The sequence below is a fragment of the Oncorhynchus mykiss genome, chromosome 15, assembly GCF_057628025.1.
Source record: "Oncorhynchus mykiss isolate SJ-2025 chromosome 15, ASM5762802v1, whole genome shotgun sequence".
Classification (NCBI taxonomy): domain Eukaryota; kingdom Metazoa; phylum Chordata; class Actinopteri; order Salmoniformes; family Salmonidae; genus Oncorhynchus; species Oncorhynchus mykiss.
Genome location: NC_143036.1, coordinates 479,575 through 501,106, shown reverse-complemented (window position 1 = coordinate 501,106; position 21,532 = coordinate 479,575). Strand labels below are relative to the sequence as shown.

At 48.1% G+C, this 21,532-nt stretch overlaps 1 protein-coding gene across 1 annotated transcript in view; it reads right to left on the bottom strand.

Annotated features, from left to right (window-relative positions):
- Positions 1–1,376: 1,376 nt before the first annotated feature.
- The window catches only part of ptchd1 (patched domain containing 1), an 86,163-nt gene continuing 66,007 nt past the window's right edge, over positions 1,377–21,532 (bottom strand). The window contains exons 10-12 of the mRNA XM_036945618.2: positions 13,377–13,554; positions 2,871–3,207; positions 1,377–2,252 (exon numbers count right to left, since the gene is read on the bottom strand). Of these exons, the coding sequence (XP_036801513.2) occupies positions 1,652–2,252; positions 2,871–3,207; positions 13,377–13,554 (1,116 nt within the window). The 3' untranslated portion in view covers positions 1,377–1,651. The remainder of the gene's footprint in view (positions 2,253–2,870; positions 3,208–13,376; positions 13,555–21,532) is intronic.

Sequence of the window (21,532 nt, the reverse complement as noted above, 5' to 3'; positions counted from 1 at the left end):
GCAGCAGATCCAGTGTTCAGGAGATCCAGTCTGCAGTAGATCCAGTCTGCAGTAGATCCAGTCTGCAGCAGATCCAGTGTTCAGTAGACCCAGTCTGTAGTAGATCCAGTCTGCAGCAGATCCAGTGTTCAGTAGACCCAGTCTGCAGTAGATCCAGTCTGCAGTAGACCCAGTGTTCAGTAGATCCAGTCTGCAGTAGATCCAGTGTTCAGTAGATCCAGTCTGAAGTAGATCCAGTCTGCAGCAGATCCAGTGTTCAGTAGACCCAGTCTGCAGTAGATCCAGTCTGCAGTAGACCCAGTGTTCAGTAGATCCAGTCTGCAGTAGATCCAGTCTGCAGTAGATCCAGTGTTCAGTAGATCCAGACTGCAGTAGACCCAGTCTGCAGTAGAGCCAGTCTGCAGTAGACCCAGACTGTAGTAGACAAGGTCTGCAGTATAGCCAGTCTGCTGTAGACCCAGACTGTAGTAGATCCAGTGTTCAGTAGATCCAGACTGTAGTAGATCCAGTGTGCAGTAGATCCAAACTGTAGTAGATCCAGTGTGCAGTAGATCCAGTGTGCAGTAGATCCAGATTGTGGTAGATCCAGTGTGCAGTAGATCCAGTCTGTAGTAGATCCAGTGTTCAGTAGATCCAGACTGTAGTAGATCCAGTGTGCAGTAGATCCAGTGTGCAGTAGATCAAGTGTTCAGTAGATCCAGACTGTAGTAGATCCGGTGTGCAGTAGATCCAGTCTGCAGTAGATCCAGTGTGCAGTAGATCCAGTGTTCAGTAGATCCAGACTGTAGTAGATCCAGTGTGCAGTAGATCCAGACCATAGTAGATCCAGTCTGCAGTAGATCCAGTGTTCAGTAGATCCAGTGTGCAGTAGATCCAGTGTTCAGTAGATCCAGTCTGCAGTAGATCCAGTGTTCAGTAGATCCAGACTGCAGTAGATCCAGACTGCAGTAGATCCAGTGTTCAGTAGATCCAGTCTGCAGTAAATCCAGTGTTCAGTAGATTCAGTCTGCAGTAGATCCAGTGTTCAGTAGATCCAGACTGCAGTAGATCCAGACAGCAGTAGTTCCAGTCTGCAGTAATCCTGTGTTCAGTAGATCCAGTCTGCAGTAGATCCAGACTGCAGTAGATCCAGACTGCAGTAGATCCAGACTGCAGTAGATCCAGTCTGCAGTAGATACAGACTGCAAAAAATGGGGGGGGCATGTCCTGATAACTGTATGACACTGCAACAAGAGGCAAGGAGAGAGTAACCATGGAAACAAAGCACCTCTCCATTTTTCTTCTATCTTACTCCACCCTCTCTGTTTCACTCTCTCTCACTCTCTTTCTCTCTACCTCTCCCTTTGACTTTTTCTCCCTCTCACTTTCTTTCTCTCTCCCTATCTATCTCTCATCTGACTTTCTCACCTTCTCTCGATCTTCCTCTCTACCTCTCACTTTCTTTCTCTCTCCCCATCTCATCTGACTTTCTCACCCTCTCTTTCACTCTCTCCCTCCGTTTCTTCCTCTCTCTCTCTATGTGAAAACGCAACATGTTGATTCCTTGCTCTGATTGGCCACACTCTGTGAGGCGTCAGCCAACAGAGGCTAGTTGCCATGGTAACATATCCTCAGCGACACCATCAAAACCTGTGACATCACATCCTGTTGGTCAGACGGTGGTGATCTGGTCGACCACCCTGGTGCTGTCAACCATCTCCACACACTCCACTTCCTCTCTAAGCCCCTCCCCTTCCCCTCTGTCTCCCTGTCTACTTCCTGTCTTCTTGGCGGGTGGCAGGAAGGTGAGCAGCGTGGGCAGGAAGGCCAAGGCATGGAGCGCTGAACAGAATGCCGTCAGCACTAGGCAACGGAACAGCGAGCGTGTAAGGTTGGAGCGGACGGCGGCCAGAGGGAGCAGCGCTGCAGTGTAGCAGATCAACGTCTGTAGAGAGGGGACGCCATGTCTCTCCAACGCCAGTCTGACCCACACGGTCCGGCTGTCCCCCCGGCCAGAGGAGAAGGTGGCCAGTAGAGGACCACAGCAGTCTGCTGAGTGACCCAGTGCTGAAATCAGACATAACACAGACACGCAGTCGAGCTCCACGCCCCACAGAGTCATGAAGCCCAGAACACCAAACTGGACAGAGAGGAGGGTTAGACTGAGCCACACTGCCACTAGGGGCTCCACCACCGCTAGAGACGACAGACCCAGCAGGAACAACACCGCCATCAGGGAGTGGCGCAGAGGAGAGCTCACCGCTGTAGCATACCTAGAGAGAGGGGGAGAGAAAGAGAGAAACAGAGAAAGATGGAGAGAGGAAGATACAAAGGAGAGAGAGGGGGTGAGAGGGAAAGAGGTGGAGAGAGAGGCAGAGAGGGGGAGAGGGAAAGGAGAGGGGAGAAGTAGAGAGAGGGGTTAGGTGAAGAGGAGGAGAGAGAGGTAGAGGGGAGAGGGAAAGAAGAGAGAGAGGGAGAGGGAAAGAGGAGGAGAGACAGAAAGACAGGTAGAGAGGGGGAGAGGGAAAGAAGAGAGAGGTAGAGGGGGAGAGGGAAAGGAGAGGAGAGAGAGGAAGAGAGGGGCAGAAAGGAAAGAGAAGGAGAGACAAAAAGACAGGTAGAGGGGGAAGTGAAAGAGGAGGAGAGAGAGAGATAGAGAGAGGTAGGGGAGGGAGAGAGGAGGCGAGAGAGAAAGACAGGTACAGAGGGGGAGGGAAAGAGGAGACAGAAAGATCAGTTGAGACTCTCCTCTCTTCTCTCACACACACACACACACACACACACACACACACACACACACACACACACACACACACACACACACACACACACACACACACACACACACACACACACACACACACACACACACACACACACTCCCGTCCCACCTGTCCAGGTAGACGAAGGAGGGGTTGAAGATGAGAAAGCGGACGCGTGATGTCAGAGACAGACGTCTCAGTGTGTCCAATAGGACGGACATCTCCTCCCTCTTGTTCTCTGTTGTCTTGGCAACCAGGAAGACACGTGACGCTGCCATTTCTGGCTCCTCCCCTTCATCGCGCTCAGCGAAGATGATGTCATCGGCAAAATGAGCGAATTGCGGCTGGCGAAGGAAGGAGAGGCGGAGCATCCGCGTAAAGCTTTCACGTGATTGGCTGGTAGTGGAGAGGTTCCGTTCTGTCAGGTAATCCAGGTAGCTTTCCAGCCAGCTGATTCGCTGGAACCCTTCAACAATAATAACAATTATATTCATGTACCAATAGTAATATTTATACAGCACTTTTCATACAATATAATACTAGTTCTACAGCTGCACCATCGAGAGCATCCTGACTGGTTGCATCACTGCTTGGTATGGCAACTGCTCGGCATCTAACCGCAAGGAGCTACAGACGATAGTGTGTACAGTCCAGTACATCACTGGGACCAAAACCAAAACAGGTCTACTGTTGCATTCGGCAAGTGACAAATAAAAAGGTATTTGATTACTTTAAATCACTTGACAATCAATCAAAACAATCAATCGAAAGCAAGTTCCTGAAAATGTGTTTAAAAGAGGGAATAGGGATTAAAAGAGATTTAAAGAAGACCATTAGCTTTGAGGGAATCGAGTTAATGCCATGGTGATACATTGGCAATTTTGGAAGACAAACATTTAAAATAATAATCTGGGAGTTTTGATTGGCAGCGCCACATAGTGGGTAATTTTTTATGTTCCTCCAATCAGAGCTTAGATCTCGGTCCTGGGATCAGTCTGCCGTTTTAAAATATTTAGGAAAACATGGTGGCCATTTTTTAGATGAAGCGAGAGAAAATACCTAAAACCTAAAATCATCTCTGGTTTTGGAGTGAAATGTTGGTCATTAATGTCTCATATGTTACCTCACTACCATATTTGCTCACAATATGTTAGTATATACATATTGTGTTCAGTTTGTCATATTTAACTGCCAGAAACATACACTGTAGTGCCCGTGCTAATCGATCAGCCTGCTAATTGAAGCCCATATTAAATGGATATTTCACCCAAATTACAAAATGAAAGGTATGGAAGGTATGACAGCAATCCATACTCAGCGCTGATACAGACATACCCAAGACGACTCAGAGCTGATACAGACATACCCAAGACGAGTCAGAGCTGATACAGACATACCCAAGACGACTCAGAGCTGATACAGACATACCCAAGATGACTCAGAGCTGATACAGACATACTCAAGACGACTCAGAGCTGATACAGACATACCCAAGACGACTCAGAGCTGATACAGACATACCCAAGACGACTCACAGCTGATACAGACATACCCAAGACGACTCAAAGCTAATACAGACATACCCAAGACGACTCAGAGCTGATACAGACATACCCAAGACGACTCAGAGCTGATACAGGCATACCCAAGAAGACTCACAGCTGATACAGGCATACCCAAGACGACTCACAGCTGAAAAAAAGAATTTGTAGCGAGGGCCAGCCGACTAGAGCATACAGGTCGCAGTGGTGGGTGGTATAAGATGATTTGGTAACAAAACGGATGGCACTGCGATAGACTGACTCCAGTTTGCTGAGTAGAGTGTTGGAAGCTATTTTGTAGATGACATCGCTGAAGTCGAGGATCGGTAGGATAGTCAGTTTTACTAGGGTAAGTTTGGCGGCGTGAGTGAAGGAGGCTTTGTTGCGAAATAGAAAGCCGATTTTAGATTTAATTTTGGATTGGAGATGTATAATATGAGTCTGGAAGGAGAGTTTACAGTCTAGCCAGACACCTAGGTATTTATAGTTGTCCACATATTCTAGGTCGGAACCGTCCAGGGTGGTGATGCTAGTCGGGCGGGCGGGTGCTGGCAGCGAACGGTTGAAAAGCATGCATTTGGTTTTACTAGCGTTTAAGAGCAGTTAGAGGCCACGGAAGAACTATTGTATGGCATTGAAGCTTGTTTGGAGGTTAGTTAGCACAGTGTCCAAGGAAGGGCCAGAAGTACACAGAATGGTGTCGTCTGCGTAAAGGTGGATCAGGGAATCTCCCGCAGCAAGAGCAACATCATTGATATATACAGAGAAAAGAGTTGGCCCGAGAATTGAACCCTGTGGTAACCCCATAGAGACTGCTAGAGGTCCGGACAACATGCCCTCCAATTTGACACACTGAACTCTGTCTGCAAAGTAGTTGGTGAACCAGGTGAGGCAGTCATGAGAAAAACCAAGGCTATTGAGTCTGCTGCTAAGAATACGGTGATTGACAGAGTCGAAAGCCTTGGCCAGGTCAATGAAGACGGCTGTTGGCCGGGGTTGGAGTAGCCAGGAGGAAGGCATGGCCAGCCGTTGAGAAATGCTTATTGAAATGTTCGATTATCATGGATTTATCAGTGGTGACCGTGTTACCTAGCCTCAGGAGGTGCTCTTGTTCTCCATGGACTTTACAGTGTCCCAAAACGTTTTGGAGCTACAGGATGCGAATTTCTGCTTGAAAATGCTAGCCTTTGCTTTCCTGACTGACTGCGTGTATTGGTTCCTGACTTCCCTGAACAGTTGCATATTGTGGGGACTATTCAATGCTATTGCAGTCCGCCACAGGATGTTTTTGTGCTGGTCAAGGGCAGTCAGGTCTGGAGTGAACCAAGGGCTATATCTGTTCTTAGTTCTGCATTTTTTGAACGGGGCATGCTTATCTAAGATGGTGAGGAAATTACTTTTAAAGAATGACCAGGCATGTCAGGTGCGTGAATGAGGACCCAAAAGCGAATTAACAAACAGAGTTTCTTTAATGATGAACACACGTGGGCTCAGATGGACAGGTAGATTCCGACAGGACAGGACAAGGTTGCAGCAAACACGATGATAGTCTGGTTCAGGCATGAGACACACAAACAAGAATCCGACAAAGACAGGAGCAGAAACAGAGAGAGATATAGGGACCTAATCAGAGGGAAAAAGGGAACAGGTGGGAAAAGGGGTGAATGAGGTAGTCAGAGAAGACAAGGAACAGCTGGGGGAAAGAGGGACAGAAACGGTAACCTAGTACGACCAGCAGAGGGAGACAGGGTGAAAGGAAAGGACAGAAAGACACAACATGACAATACATGACAGTACCCCCCCACTCACCGAGCGCCTCCTGGCGCACTCGAGGAGGAAACCTGGCGGCAACGGAGGAAATCCTCGATCAGCGCACGGTCCAGCACGTCCCGAGAGGGAACCCAACTCCTCTCCTCAGGACCGTACCCCTCCCAATCTACGAGGTACTGGTGACCACGGCCCCGAGGACGCATGTCCAAAATCCTACGGACCCTGTAGATGGGTGCGCCCTCGACAAGGATGGGGGGGGGGGGGGGAAGACGAGCGGGGGCGCGAAGAACGGGCTTGATACAGGAGACATGGAAGACCGGGTGGACGCGACGAAGGTATCGCGGAAGAAGAAGTCGAACTGCGACAGGATTAATGACCCGAGAAATACGGAACGGACCAATGAACCGCGGGGTCAACTTGCGAGAAGCCGTCTTAAGGGGAAGGTTCTGAGTGGAGAGCCAAACTCTCTGACCGCGACAATATCTAGGACTCTTAGTTCTACGCTTATTAGCAGCCCTCACAGTCTGCGTCCTATAACGGCAAAGTGCAGACCTGACCCTCTTCCAGGTGCGCTCGCAACGTTGGACAAAAGCCTGAGCGGAGGGGACGCTGGACTCGGCGAACTGAGATGAGAACAGCGGAGGCTGGTACCCGAGGCTACTCTGAAAAGGAGATAGCCCGGTCGCAGACGAAGGAAGCGAGTTGTGGGCGTATTCTGCCCAGGGGAGCTGTTCTGACCAAGACGCAGGGTTGCGAAAAGAAAGACTGCGTAAGATGCGACCAATAGTCTGATTGGCCCGTTCTGCTTGACCGTTAGACTGGGGGTGAAAGCCGGAAGAGAGACTGACTGAAGCCCCAATCAAACGGCAAAACTCCCTCCAAAATTGAGACGTGAATTGCGGACCTCTGTCCGAAACGACGTCTGACGGAAGGCCATGAATTCTGAAAACATTCTCGATGATGATTTGTGCCGTCTCTTTAGCAGAAGGAAGCTTAGCAAGGGGAATGAAATGAGCCGCCTTAGAGAACCTATCGACAACCGTAAGAATAACAGTCTTCCCCGCTGACGAAGGCAGTCCGGTGACAAAATCTAAGGCGATGTGAGACCACGTCGAGAGGGAATAGGAAGCGGCCTGAGACGGCCGGCAGGAGGAGAGTTACCGGACTTAGTCTGCGCGCAGACCGAACAAGCAGCCACGAAACGACGCGTGTCATGCTCCCGGGTGGGCCACCAAAAACGCTGGCGAATGGAAGCAAGCGTACCCCGAACGCCAGGGTGGCCGGCTAACTTGGCAGAGTGAGCCCACTGAAGAACGGCCAGACGAGTAGGAACGGGAACGAAAATAAGGTTCCTAGGACAAGCGCGCGGCGACGGAGTGTGAGTGAGCGCTTGCTTTACCTGCCTCTCAATTCCCCAGACAGTCAACCCGACAACACGCCCCTCAGGGAGAATCCCCTCGGGGTCAGTGGAGGCTACTGAAGAACTGAAGAGACGAGATAAAGCATCAGGCTTGGTGTTCTTAGAGCCCGGACGATAAGAAATCACAAACTCGAAACGAGCGAAAAACAGCGCCCAACGCGCCTGACGCGCATTAAGTCGTTTGGCAGAACGGATGTACTCAAGGTTCCTATGGTCAGTCCAAACGACAAAAGGAACGGTCGCCCCCTCCAACCACTGTCGCCATTCGCCTAGGGCTAACCGGATGGCGAGCAGTTCGCGGTTTCCCACATCATAGTTACGTTCCGACGGCGACAGGCGATGAGAAAAATACGCGCATGGGTGGACCTTGTCGTCAGAGAGGGAGCGCTGAGAAAGAATGGCTCCCACGCCCACCTCTGACGCGTCAACCTCGACAACGAACTGTCTAGAGACGTCAGGTGTAACAAGGATAGGAGCGGATGTAAAACTATTCTTGAGGAGATCAAAAGCTCCCTGGGCGGAAACGGACCACTTAAAGCACGTCTTGACAGAAGTAAGGGCTGTGAGAGGAGCTGCCACCTGACCGAAATTACGGATGAAACGACGATAGAAGTTTGCGAAGCCGAGAAAGCGCTGCAGCTCGACGCGTGACTTAGGGGCGGGCCAATCAATGACAGCTTGGACCTTAGCGGGATCCATCTTAATGCCTTCAGCGGAAATAACAGAACCGAGAAATGTGACGGAGGAGGCATGAAAAGTGCACTTCTCAGCCTTCACAAAAAGACAATTCTCTAAAAGGCGCTGGAGGACACGTCGAACGTGCTGAACATGAATCTGGAGTGACGGTGAAAAAATCAGGATATCGTCAAGGTAAACGAAAACAAAGATGTTCAGCATGTCTCTCAGGACATCATTGACTAATGCCTGAAAGACAGCTGGAGCGTTAGCGAGGCCGAAAGGAAGAACCCGGTATTCAAAGTGCCCTAACGGAGTGTTAAACGCCGTCTTCCACTCGTCCCCCTCCCTGATGCGCACGAGATGGTAAGCGTTACGAAGGTCCAACTTAGTGAAAAACCTGGCTCCCTGCAGGATCTCGAAGGCTGAAGACATAAGAGGAAGCGGATAACGATTCTTCACTGTTATGTCATTCAGCCCTCGATAATCTATGCAGGGGCGCAGAGACCCGTCCTTCTTCTTGACAAAAAAAACCCCCGCTCCGGCGGGAGAGGAGGAGGGGACTATGGTACCGGCGTCAAGAGCTACAGACAAATAATCCTCGAGAGCCTTACGTTCGGGAGCCGACAGAGAGTATAGTCTACCCCGGGGGGGAGTGGTTCCCGGAAGGAGATCAATACTACAATCATACGACCGGTGTGGAGGAAGAGAGGTGGCCCTGGACCGACTGAACACCGTGCGCAGATCGTGATATTCCTCCGGCACCCCTGTCAAATCACCAGGCTCCTCCTGTGAAGAAGAGACAGAGGAAACAGGAGGGATAGCAGACATTAAACATTTCACATGACAAGAGACGTTCCAGGAGAGGATAGAATTACTAGACCAATTAATGGAAGGATTATGACAAACTAGCCAGGGATGGCCCAAAACAACAGGTGTAAAAGGTGAACGAAAAATTAAAAAATAAATGGTTTCGCTATGATTACCAGAAACAGTGAGGGTTAAAGGTAGCGTCTCACGCTGAATCCTAGGGAGAGGACTACCATCCAGGGCGAACAAGGCCGTGGACTCCCTTAACTGTCTGAGAGGAATGTCATGTTCCCGAGCCCAGGTCTCGTCCATAAAACAGCCCTCCGCCCCAGAGTCTATTAAGGCACTGCAGGAAGCTGACGAACCGGTCCAGCGTAGATGGACCGACAAGGTAGTGCAGGATCTTGAAGGAGAGACAGGAGTAGTAGCGCTCACCAGTAGCCCTCCGCTTACTGATGAGCTCTGGCTTTTACTGGACATGAAGTGACAAAATGACCAGCAGAACCGCAATAGAGACAGAGGCGGTTGGTGATTCTCCGTTCCCTCTCCTTAGTCGAGATGCGGATACCTCCCAGCTGCATAGGCTCAGCTCCCGAGCCGGCAGAGGAAGATGGTAGTGATGCGGAGAGGGGGGCAACGGAGAACGCGAGCTCCTTTCCACGAGCTCGGTGACGAAGATCAACCCGTCGCTCAATGCGAATAGCGAGTTCAATCAAGGAATCCACGCTGGAAGGAACCTCCCGGGAGAGAATCTCATCCTTTACCTCTGCGCGGAGACCCTCCAGAAGACGAGCGAGCAAAGCCGGCTCGTTCCAGCCACTGGAGGCAGCAAGAGTGCGAAACTCAATAGAGTAGTCTGTTATGGATCGATTGCCTTGACATAGGGAAGACAGGGCCCTGGAAGCCTCCTCCCCAAAAACAGATCGATCAAAAACCTGTGTCATCTCCTCCTTAAAGTCCTGATACTGGTTAGTACACTCAGCCCTTGCCTCCCAGATTGCCGTGCCCCACTCACGAGCCCGTCCAGTAAGGAGAGATATGACGTAGGCGACACGAGCAGTGCTCCTGGCGTAAGTGTTGGGCTGGAGAGAAAACACAATATCACACTGGGTGAGGAACGAGCGGCATTCAGTGGGCTCCCCAGAGTAACACGGCGGGTTATTGATTCTGGGCTCCGGAGATTCGAAAGCCCTGGAAGTGGCCGGTGGATCGAGGCGGAGATGGTGAACCTGTTCTGTGAGGTTGGAGACTTGGGTGGCCAGGGTCTCAACGGCATGTCGAGCAGCAGACAATTCCTGCTCGTGTCTGCCTAGCATCGCTCCCTGGATCCGAAGTCGCTGGGTCCATTCTTGGTCGGATTCTTCTGTCAGGTGCGTGAATGAGGACCCAAAAGCGAATTAACAAACAGAGTTTCTTTAATGATGAACACACGTGGGCTCAGATGGACAGGTAGATTCCGACAGGACAGGACAAGGTTGCAGCAAACACGATGATAGTCTGGTTCAGGCATGAGACACACAAACAAGAATCCGACAAAGACAGGAGCAGAAACAGAGAGAGATATAGGGACCTAATCCGAGGGAAAAAGGGAACAGGTGGGAAAAGGGGTGAATGAGGTAGTCAGAGAAGACAAGGAACAGCTGGGGGAAAGAGGGACAGAAACGGTAACCTAGTACGACCAGCAGAGGGAGACAGGGTGAAAGGAAAGGACAGAAAGACACAACATGACAATACATGACAAGGCATCCTCGACTGACGGGATGAGGTCAATATCCTTCCAGGGTACCCGGGCCAGGTTGATTAGAAAGGCCTGAGTGTTTTAGGGAGCCGTTTGACAGTGATGAAGGGTGGTCGTTTGACCGGAGACCCATAGCGGATACAGGCAATGAGGCAGTGATCGCTGAGATCCTGATTGAAAACAGCAGAGGTGTATTTGGAGGGCAAGTTGGTCAGGATAATGTCTATGAGGGTGCCCATGTTTACGGATTTAGAGTTGTACCTGGTGGGTTCCTTGATGATTTGTGTGAGATTGAGGGCATCTAGCTTAGATTGTAGGACTGCCGTGGTGTTAAGCATATCCCATATCCCTAACACAATGAACTCTGAAGCTAGATGGGGGCGATCAATTCACAAATGGTGTCCAAGGCACAGCTGGGAGCGGAGGGGGGTCGATAGCAGGCGGCAACAGTGAGAGACTTATTTCTGGAGAGGTACATTTTTAAAATTAGAAGTTCAAACTGTTTGGGTATAGACCTGCAAAGTATGACAGAGCTTTGCAGGCTATCTCGGCAGTAGATTGCAACTCCTCCGCCTTTGGCAGTTCTATCTTGACGGAAAATGTTGTAGGTGGGTATGGAAATCTCAGAATTGTTGGTGGCCTACCTAAGCTAGGATTCAGACACGGCAAGGATATCAGGGTTGGCGGAGTGTGCTAAAGCAGTGAGTAAAACAAACTTAGGGAGGAGGCTTCTGATGTTGACATGCATGAAACCAAGGCTTTTTCGATCACAGAAGTCAACAGGATAGGATAGGTCTGTATTTTGTTATTTGGTTTCTGTAAACTGTTTAACAAACTATAACAGACTAAGATTGGAATTGGAGGGCAATACCAAGGCAATACATACAATACTTTAAACATACAACTTGAAGCAATACAGCGCATTTGGAAAGTTTTCAGACCTTTTGACTTTTTACACATTTTGTTACATTACATAATTATTTAAAAATTGATCAAATCCAATAAATTCCTCTTCAATCTACACACAATAACCCATAATGACAAAGTGAAAAAAGGGTTTTAAAAATTCCAGCAAATGTATTAAAAATAAAAAACAGAAAAACCTTAGTCAGTAATACTGATTTTGCTACGAGACTGTAAATTGAGCTCAGATGCATCCTGTTTCCATTGATGATTCTTGAGATGTTTCTACAACTTGATTGAAGTTCACCTGTGGTAAATTCAAATGATTGGACATGATTTGGAAAGGCACACACCTGTCTATATAAGGTCCCATGACGTCGAAGGAATTGTCCGTAGAGCTCCGAGACAGGATTGTGTCAAGGCACAGATCTGGGGAAGGGTACCAAAAAAACGCCTGCAGCATTGACGGCCCCCAAAATCACAGTGGCGACCAAGAACCCGATGGTCACTCTGACAGAGCTCTAGAGTTCCTCTGTGGAGATGGAGCACTCCATCAATCAGTTGGAGCATTCCACCAATCAGGCCAAATAGTTCCGTCTGGCCACTCTACCATAAAGGCCTGATTGGTGAAGTGCTGTAGAGACTGTTGTCCTTCTGGCAGGTTCTTCCATCTCAGCCAATAAGCTCTGGTCTGTGTGGTCATTGGGTGCTTGGTAACCTCCCTTCTTGCCAAGTTTGGTCGAACGGCCAGCTCAAGGCAGAGTCTGGGTAGTTTCCCAATGATGAAGACCCCTGTGCTCTTGGAAACTTTCAACACTCTAGGAATAGTTTTATACCCTTCCCCAAATATACGCCGCATCACCATTCAATCTCAGAGATCTACGGACAGTTCCTTGGACTTCATGGTATAGTTACTGCACTGTCAACTGTGGGACCGTATACAGACAGATGTGTTTCTTTCTAAATCATGTCCAAATAGTTGAATTGGCCACAGATGGGCTCCAATCAAGTTGTAGTGACATCTCATGGATGGTCAAAGGAAATTGTATACCCCTGAGTTGCAGAGCAAAGGGGTCTGAATACATATGTACATTTGATATTTCTGTATTTCATTTTCAATACATTTGCTAAATTGACTAAAAATATGTTTCACTTTTTTATTATGGGGTATTTTGTTTAGATGGGTGAGATTTAAAAACATGTTAAATTCACTTTGAATTGAGGCTGTAACACAATGTGTAATAAGTCCAGGGGTGTGAATACTTCCTGAAGGCGTACATTAATATATGCTATGCTTTATATGAAATCTATTCTTCATGTCCATGTTACTTGTTGCCCATCATTGCTCCCCTGTCTCATACCCCATCTCGTTGCCAGCAACATTGCCTCAACAAATTGCCAGTGGATCATGGCCTTTAGGGTTAGTACTTTTAAGGTTCTCCATCAGGGTTAGGGGTCAGAGGTCAGTACACCTTTAGCGTACTCAAGCAGGGTTAGGGTTAGAGGAGTGTTTTGCAAACTTGGTCCTGGGGCCCCCCTGGATACAGGTTTTGTTTTTTGCTCTAGCGCTACACAGCTGATTCAAATAATGAAAGCTAGATGATGAGTTGATCATTTGAATCAGATGTGTAGTGCTAGGGCAAAAAACAAAACATGCACCCCTTGGGGTCCCCAGTACCAAGTTTTGAAAACCCTGGGTTAGGGTTAAAGGTCAGAGGTCAGTGTCTTTAGCTACTCCGGCAGGGTTAGAGTTATGGTTGGAGGTCAGAGGTCAGTACCTTTAGCGTACTCCAGCAGGTCTCGCTGTACCGAGGTGTTCCAATAGGGGGCGCTCTCATAGACATAGAAGCCAATCACAGGAGAGTAGGAGGAGAAGTAGCGCTGCTGGGCGCGAGCATACAACAATGTCCCTGTATCCATAGCAACCAGAGAACTGGGCTCTGAGCCCTGGCTCACCTGCAACACACATGTTATTATATATTAGATATATTCTTAATAACGGTTAGGGCTTAGAGTTAGAAATATTAACGTTAGTAGTCAGTGGAATTAGTAGAATTAGTAGTCAGTGAGTTAGTAGAATTAGTAGTCAGTAGAGTTAGTAGAATTAGTAGTCAGTGCAGTTAGTATTCAGTAGAGTTAGTAGAGTTAGTAGAGTTAGTAGAATTAGTAGTCAGTGCAGTTAGTAGTCAGTAGAGTTAGTAGAGTTAGTAGAATTAGTAGAATTAGTAGTCAGTGGAGTTAGTAGAATTAGTAGTCAGTGCAGTTAGTATTCAGTAGAGTTAGTAGAGTTAGTAGAGTTAGTAGAATTAGTAGTCAGTGCAGTTAGTATTCAGTAGAGTTAGTAGAGTTAGTAGAGTTAGTAGAATTAGTAGTCAGTGCAGTTAGTAGTCAGTAGAGTTAGTAGAGTTAGTAGAGTTAGTAGAATTAGTAGTCAGTGCAGTTAGTAGTCAGTAGAGTTAGTATTCAGTAGAGTTAGTAGAGTTAGTAGAATTATTAACGTTAGTAGTACAATTAGTAATCAGTGAAGTTAGTAGAATTATTAACGTTAGTAGTCAGTAGAGTTAGTAGAATTATTAATGTTAGTAGTCAGTAGAGTTAGTAGAATTATTAATGTTAGTAGTCAGTAGAGTTAGTAGATTATTAACGTTAGTAGTCAGTAGAGTTAGTAGAGTTAGTAGAATTATTCATGTTAGTAGTTAGTAGAGTTAGTAGAATTATTCATGTTAGTAGTCAGTAGAGTTAGTAGATTATTAACGTTAGTAGTCAGTAGAGTTAGTAGAATTATTCATGTTAGTAGTCAGTAAAGTTAGTAGAGTTAGTAGTCCGTAGAGTTAGTAGAATTAGTAGTCAGTGGAGATAGTAGTCAGTAAAATTAGTAGATTTAGTAGAATTATTAACATTGGTAGTCAATAGAGTTAGTAGAGTTAGTAGTCAGTAGAGTTAGTAGATGTAATGACTGTCCTGGTCAGGTCAGGTTACAGGAGACCACAACCCTACAGATTATCTCTCAACCCCAACAGAGGAGGAGAGATCTAGGGGTCTGAAGATGTGGGGGGTTTTATGACCCCTCACGCCCATGGCAATCTCAGACCACAGACAAATTCCTTTGTCCTGCTACTATGGAGAACCAGCCTCAGAACATTAAACATTAAATAAAGGGACTTTGGAACAATGGTTTCCGTCAGCCACAATGGTGGTCATGACGATAGACGGAATATGAAAATGTAAAACCCATAGTACCCAAGGTTAATGAGTTAATAACTGCTTGATTCAGTAAATCACGCAATTAGAAACTTTAATCATTCGATGAACAACAGTCGTCACATTAACTAATACAACGTCACGACAGAGTTAGTAGCCAGTAGAGTTAGTAGAATTATTAACGTTAGAAGTCAGTAGAGTTAGTAGAATTATTAACGTTAGTAGAGTTAGTAGTCAGTAGAGTTAATAGAATTATTAACGTTTGTGTCATGTACTGTCATGTTGTGTCTTGTCTCTGTCCTTTCCCTTCACCCGTCTCCCTCTGCTGGTCGTTGTTAGGTTACCTTTTCTCCCCCTCTTTCCCCCAGCTGTGCCTTGTCTCCTCCTAACCACCTCGTCACCCCTTTTCCCACCTGTTCCCTTTTTCCCTCTGATTAGTCCCCTATATCTCTCTCTGTTTTTGTTCCTGTCCTTGTCGGATTCTTGTTTGTTGTGTTTCATGCCTGAACCAGACTGTCGTCATGTTTGCTGTAACCTTGTCTTGTCCTGTCGGAATCTGCCGGTCCGTCTGAGCCTACCTGTTTGGTAATTAAAGAAGCTCTGTTTAAGTTAATTAGCTTTTGGGTCCTCATTCACGCACCTTAACAGAAGAATCCGACCAAGAATGGACCCAGCGACTTCGGATCCTCTCCACTCAGCCGTCGGGATCCAGGGAGCGATGCTAGGCAGACACGAGCAGGAAGTGTCTGCTGCTCGACATGCCGTTGAGACCCTGGCCACCCAAGTCTCCAACCTCACAGAACAGGTTCACCATCTCCGCCTCGATCCACCGGCCACTTCCAGGGCTTTCGAATCTCCGGAGCCCAGAATCAATAACCCGCCGTGTTACTCTGGGGAGCCCACTGAATGCCGCTCGTTCCTCACCCAGTGTGATATTGTGTTTTCTCTCCAGCCCAACACTTACTCCAGGAGCACTGCTCGTGTTGTTTGGTAATTAAAGAAGCTCTGTTTAAGTTAATTAGCTTTTGGGTCCTCATTCACGCACCTTAACAGAAGAATCCGACCAAGAATGGACCCAGCGACTTCGGATCCTCTCCACTCAGCCGTCGGGATCCAGGGAGCGATGCTAGGCAGACACGAGCAGGAAGTGTCTGCTGCTCGACATGCCGTTGAGACCCTGGCCACCCAAGTCTCCAACCTCACAGAACAGGTTCACCATCTCCGCCTCGATCCACCGGCCACTTCCAGGGCTTTCGAATCTCCGGAGCCCAGAATCAATAACCCGCCGTGTTACTCTGGGGAGCCCACTGAATGCCGCTCGTTCCTCACCCAGTGTGATATTGTGTTTTCTCTCCAGCCCAACACTTACTCCAGGAGCACTGCTCGTGTCGCCTACGTCATATCTCTCCTTATTGGACGGGCTCGTGAGTGGGGCACGGCAATCTGGGAGGCAAGGGCTGAGTGTACTAACCAGTATCAGGACTTTAAGGAGGAGATGATACGGGTTTTTGATCGATCTGTTTTTGGGGAGGAGGCTTCCAGGGCCCTGTCTTCCCTATGTCAAGGCAATCGATCCATAACAGACTACTCTATTGAGTTTCGCACTCTTGCTGTCTCCAGTGGCTGGAACGAGCCGGCCTTGCTCGCTCGTCTTCTGGAGGGTCTCCGCGCAGAGGTAAAGGATGAGATTCTCTCCCGGGAGGTTCCTTCCAGCGTGGATTCCTTGATTGAACTCGCTATTCGCATTGAGCGACGGGTGGATCTTCGTCACCGAGCTCGTGGAAAGGAGCTCGCGCTCTCCGTCGCCCCCCTCTCCGCATCACTACCATCTTCCTCTGCCGGCTCGGGTGCTGAGCCCATGCAGCTGGGAGGTATCCGCATCTCGACTAAGGAGAGGGAACCGAGAATCACCAACCGCCTCTGTCTCTATTGCGGTTCCGCTGGTCATTTTGTCACTTCATGTCCAGTAAAAGGCCAGAGCTCGTCAGTAAGCGGAGGGCTACTGGTGAGCGCTACTACTCCTGTCTCTCCTTCAAGATCCTGCACTACCTTGTCGGTCCATCTACGCTGGACCGGTTCGTCAGCTTCCTGCAGTGCCTTAATAGACTCTGGGGCGGAGGGCTGTTTTATGGACGAGACCTGGGCTCGGGAACATGACATTCCTCTCAGACAGTTAAAGGAGCCCACGGCCTTGTTCGCCCTGGATGGTAGTCCTCTCCCCAGGATTCAGCGTGAGACGCTACCTTTAACCCTCACTGTTTCTGGTAATCATAGTGAAACCATTTCTTTTTTAATTTTTCGTTCACCTTTTACACCTGTTGTTTTGGGCCATCCCTGGCTAGTTTGTCATAATCCTTCCATTAATTGGTCTAGTAATTCTATCCTCTCCTGGAACGTCTCTTGTCATGTGAAATGTTTAATGTCTGCTATCCCTCCTGTTTCCTCTGTCTCTTCTTCACAGGAGGAGCCTGGTGATTTGACAGGGGTGCCGGAGGAATATCACGATCTGCGCACGGTGTTCAGTCGGTCCAGGGCCACCTCTCTTCCTCCACACCGGTCGTATGATTGTAGTATTGATCTCCTTCCGGGAACCACCCCCCCCCGGGGTAGACTATACTCTCTGTCGGCTCCCGAACGTAAGGCTCTCGAAGATTATTTGTCTGTAGCTCTTGACGCCGGTACCATAGTCCCCTCCTCCTCTCCCGCCGGAGCGGGGTTTTTTTTTGTCAAGAAGAAGGACGGGTCTCTGCGCCCCTGCATAGATTATCGAGGGCTGAATGACATAACAGTGAAGAATCGTTATCCACTTCCTCTTATGTCTTCAGCCTTCGAGATCCTGCAGGGAGCCAGGTTTTTCACTAAGTTGGACCTTCGTAACGCTTACCATCTCGTGCGCATCAGGGAGGGGGACGAGTGGAAGACGGCGTTTAACACTCCGTTAGGGCACTTTGAATACCGGGTTCTTCCTTTCGGCCTCGCTAACGCTCCAGCTGTCTTTCAGGCATTAGTCAATGATGTCCTGAGAGACATGCTGAACATCTTTGTTTTCGTTTACCTTGACGATATCCTGATTTTTTCACCGTCACTCCAGATTCATGTTCAGCACGTTCGACGTGTCCTCCAGCGCCTTTTAGAGAATTGTCTTTTTGTGAAGGCTGAGAAGTGCACTTTTCATGCCTCCTCCGTCACATTTCTCGGTTCTGTTATTTCCGCTGAAGGCATTAAGATGGATCCCGCTAAGGTCCAAGCTGTCATTGATTGGCCCGTCCCTAAGTCACGCGTCGAGCTGCAGCGCTTTCTCGGCTTCGCGAACTTCTATCGTCGTTTCATCCATAATTTCGGTCAGGTGGCAGCTCCTCTCACAGCCCTTACTTCTGTCAAGACGTGCTTTAAGTGGTCCGTTTCCGCCCAGGGAGCTTTTGATCTCCTCAAGAATCGTTTTACATCCGCTCCTATCCTTGTTACACCTGACGTCTCTAGACAGTTCGTTGTCGAGGTTGACGCGTCAGAGGTGGGCGTGGGAGCCATTCTTTCTCAGCGCTCCCTCTCTGACGACAAGGTCCACCCATGCGCGTATTTTTCTCATCGCCTGTCGCCGTCGGAACGTAACTATGATGTGGGTAACCGCGAACTGCTCGCCATCCGGTTAGCCCTAGGCGAATGGCGACAGTGGTTGGAGGGGGCGACCGTTCCTTTTGTCGTTTGGACTGACCATAGGAACCTTGAGTACATCCGTTCTGCCAAACGACTTAATGCGCGTCAGGCGCGTTGGGCGCTGTTTTTCGCTCGTTTCGAGTTCGTGATTTCTTATCGTCCGGGCTCTAAGAACACCAAGCCTGATGCTTTGTCTCGTCTCTTCAGTTCTTCAGTAGCCTCCACTGACCCCGAGGGGATTCTCCCTGAGGGGCGTGTTGTCGGGTTGACTGTCTGGGGAATTGAGAGGCAGGTAAAACAAGCGCTCACTCACACTCCGTCGCCGCGCGCTTGTCCTAGGAACCTTCTTTTCGTTCCCGTTCCTACTCGTCTGGCCGTTCTTCAGTGGGCTCACTCTGCCAAGTTAGCCGGCCACCCTGGCGTTCGGGGTACGCTTGCTTCCATTCGCCAGCGTTTTTGGTGGCCCACCCGGGAGCATGACACGCGTCGTTTCGTGGCTGCTTGTTCGGTCTGCGCGCAGACTAAGTCCGGTAACTCTCCTCCTGCCGGCCGTCTCAGGCCGCTTCCTATTCCCTCTCGACGTGGTCTCACATCGCCTTAGATTTTGTCACCGGACTGCCTTCGTCAGCGGGGAAGACTGTTATTCTTACGGTTGTCGATAGGTTCTCTAAGGCGGCTCATTTCATTCCCCTTGCTAAGCTTCCTTCTGCTAAAGAGACGGCACAAATCATCATCGAGAATGTTTTCAGAATTCATGGCCTTCCGTCAGACGTCGTTTCGGACAGAGGTCCGCAATTCACGTCTCAATTTTGGAGGGAGTTTTGCCGTTTGATTGGGGCTTCAGTCAGTCTCTCTTCCGGCTTTCACCCCCAGTCTAACGGTCAAGCAGAACGGGCCAATCAGACTATTGGTCGCATCTTACGCAGTCTTTCTTTTCGCAACCCTGCGTCTTGGTCAGAACAGCTCCCCTGGGCAGAATACGCCCACAACTCGCTTCCTTCGTCTGCGACCGGGCTATCTCCTTTTCAGAGTAGCCTCGGGTACCAGCCTCCGCTGTTCTCATCTCAGTTCGCCGAGTCCAGCGTCCCCTCCGCTCAGGCTTTTGTCCAACGTTGCGAGCGCACCTGGAAGAGGGTCAGGTCTGCACTTTGCCGTTATAGGACGCAGACTGTGAGGGCTGCTAATAAGCGTAGAACTAAGAGTCCTAGATATTGTCGCGGTCAGAGAGTTTGGCTCTCCACTCAGAACCTTCCCCTTAAGACGGCTTCTCGCAAGTTGACCCCGCGGTTCATTGGTCCGTTCCGTATTTCTCGGGTCATTAATCCTGTCGCAGTTCGACTTCTTCTTCCGCGATACCTTCGTCGCGTCCACCCGGTCTTCCATGTCTCCTGCATCAAGCCCGTCCTTCGCGCCCCCGCTCCTCTTCCCCCCCCCCCCCCATCCTTGTCGAGGGCGCACCCATCTACAGGGTCCGTAGAATTTTGGACATGCGTCCTCGGGGCCGTGGTCACCAGTACCTCGTAGATTGGGAGGGGTACGGTCCTGAGGAGAGGAGTTGGGTTCCCTCTCGGGACGTGCTGGACCGTGCGCTGATCGAGGATTTCCTTCGTTGCCGCCAGGTTTCCTCCTCGAGTGTGCCAGGAGGCGCTCGGTGAGTGGGGGGGTACTGTCATGTACTGTCATGTTGTGTCTTGTCTCTGTCCTTTCCCTTCACCCTGTCTCCCTCTGCTGGTCGTTGTTAGGTTACCTTTTCTCCCCCTCTTTCCCCCAGCTGTGCCTTGTCTCCTCCTAACCACCTCGTCACCCCTTTTCCCACCTGTTCCCTTTTTCCCTCTGATTAGTCCCCTATATCTCTCTCTGTTTTTGTTCCTGTCCTTGTCGGATTCTTGTTTGTTGTGTTTCATGCCTGAACCAGACTGTCGTCATGTTTGCTGTAACCTTGTCTTGTCCTGTCGGAATCTGCCGGTCCGTCTGAGCCTACCTATGTTTGGTAATTAAAGAAGCTCTGTTTAAGTTAATTCGCTTTTGGGTCCTCATTCACGCACCTTAACAGTTTGTAGAGTTAGTAGTCAGTAGAGTAAGTAGTCAGTAGAGTTAGTAGAGTTAGTAGTTAGTAGAGTTAGTAGAATTATTAACGTTAGTAGTCAGTAGAGTTAGTAGAATTATTAACGTTAGTATTCAGTAGAGTTAGTAGAATTATTAATGTTAGTAGAGTTAGTAGAATTATTAAAGTTAGTAGAATTAGTAGAATTAATAACGTTAGTAGAGTTAGTAGAATTATTAACGTTAGTATTCAGTAGAGTTAGTAGAGTTAGTAGAATTATTAACGTTAGTAGTCAGTAGAGTTAGTAGAGTTAGTAGAATTATTAACGTTAGTAGAGTTAGTAGAATTATTAACATTAGTAGAGTTAGTAGAATTATTAACGTTAGTAGTCAGTAGAGTTAGTAGAATTATTAACATTAGTAGTCAGTAGAGTTAGTAGAATTATTAACGTTAGTAGAGTTAGTAGAATTATTAATGTTACTGGAGTTAGTAGAATTATTAACGTTAGTATAGTTAGTAGAATTATTAACGTTAGTAGAGTCAGTAGAGTTAGTAGAATTATTAATGTTAGTAGAGTTAGTAGAATTATTAACGTTAGTAGAGTTAGTTGAATTATTAACGTTAGTAGAGTTAGTAGAATTATTCATGTTAGTAGAGTTAGTAGAATTATTAACGTTAGTAGAGTTAGTAGAATTATTAACGTTAGTAGAGTTAGTAGAATTATTAACGTTAGTAGAGTTAGTAGAATCATTCATGTTAGTAGAGTTAGTAGAATTATTAACGTTAGTAGAGTTAGTAGAATTATTAACGTTAGAAGAGTCAGTAGAGTTAGTAGAATTATTAACGTTAGTAGAGTTAGTAGAATTATTAACGTTAGTATTCAGTAGAGTTAGTAGAGTTATTAATGTTAGTAGAGTTAGTAGAATTATTAACGTTAATATTCAGTAGAGTTAGTAGAATTATTAACGTTAGAAGTCAGTAGAGTTAATAGAATTATTAACGTTCGTATTCAGTATAGTTAGTAGAATTATTAAC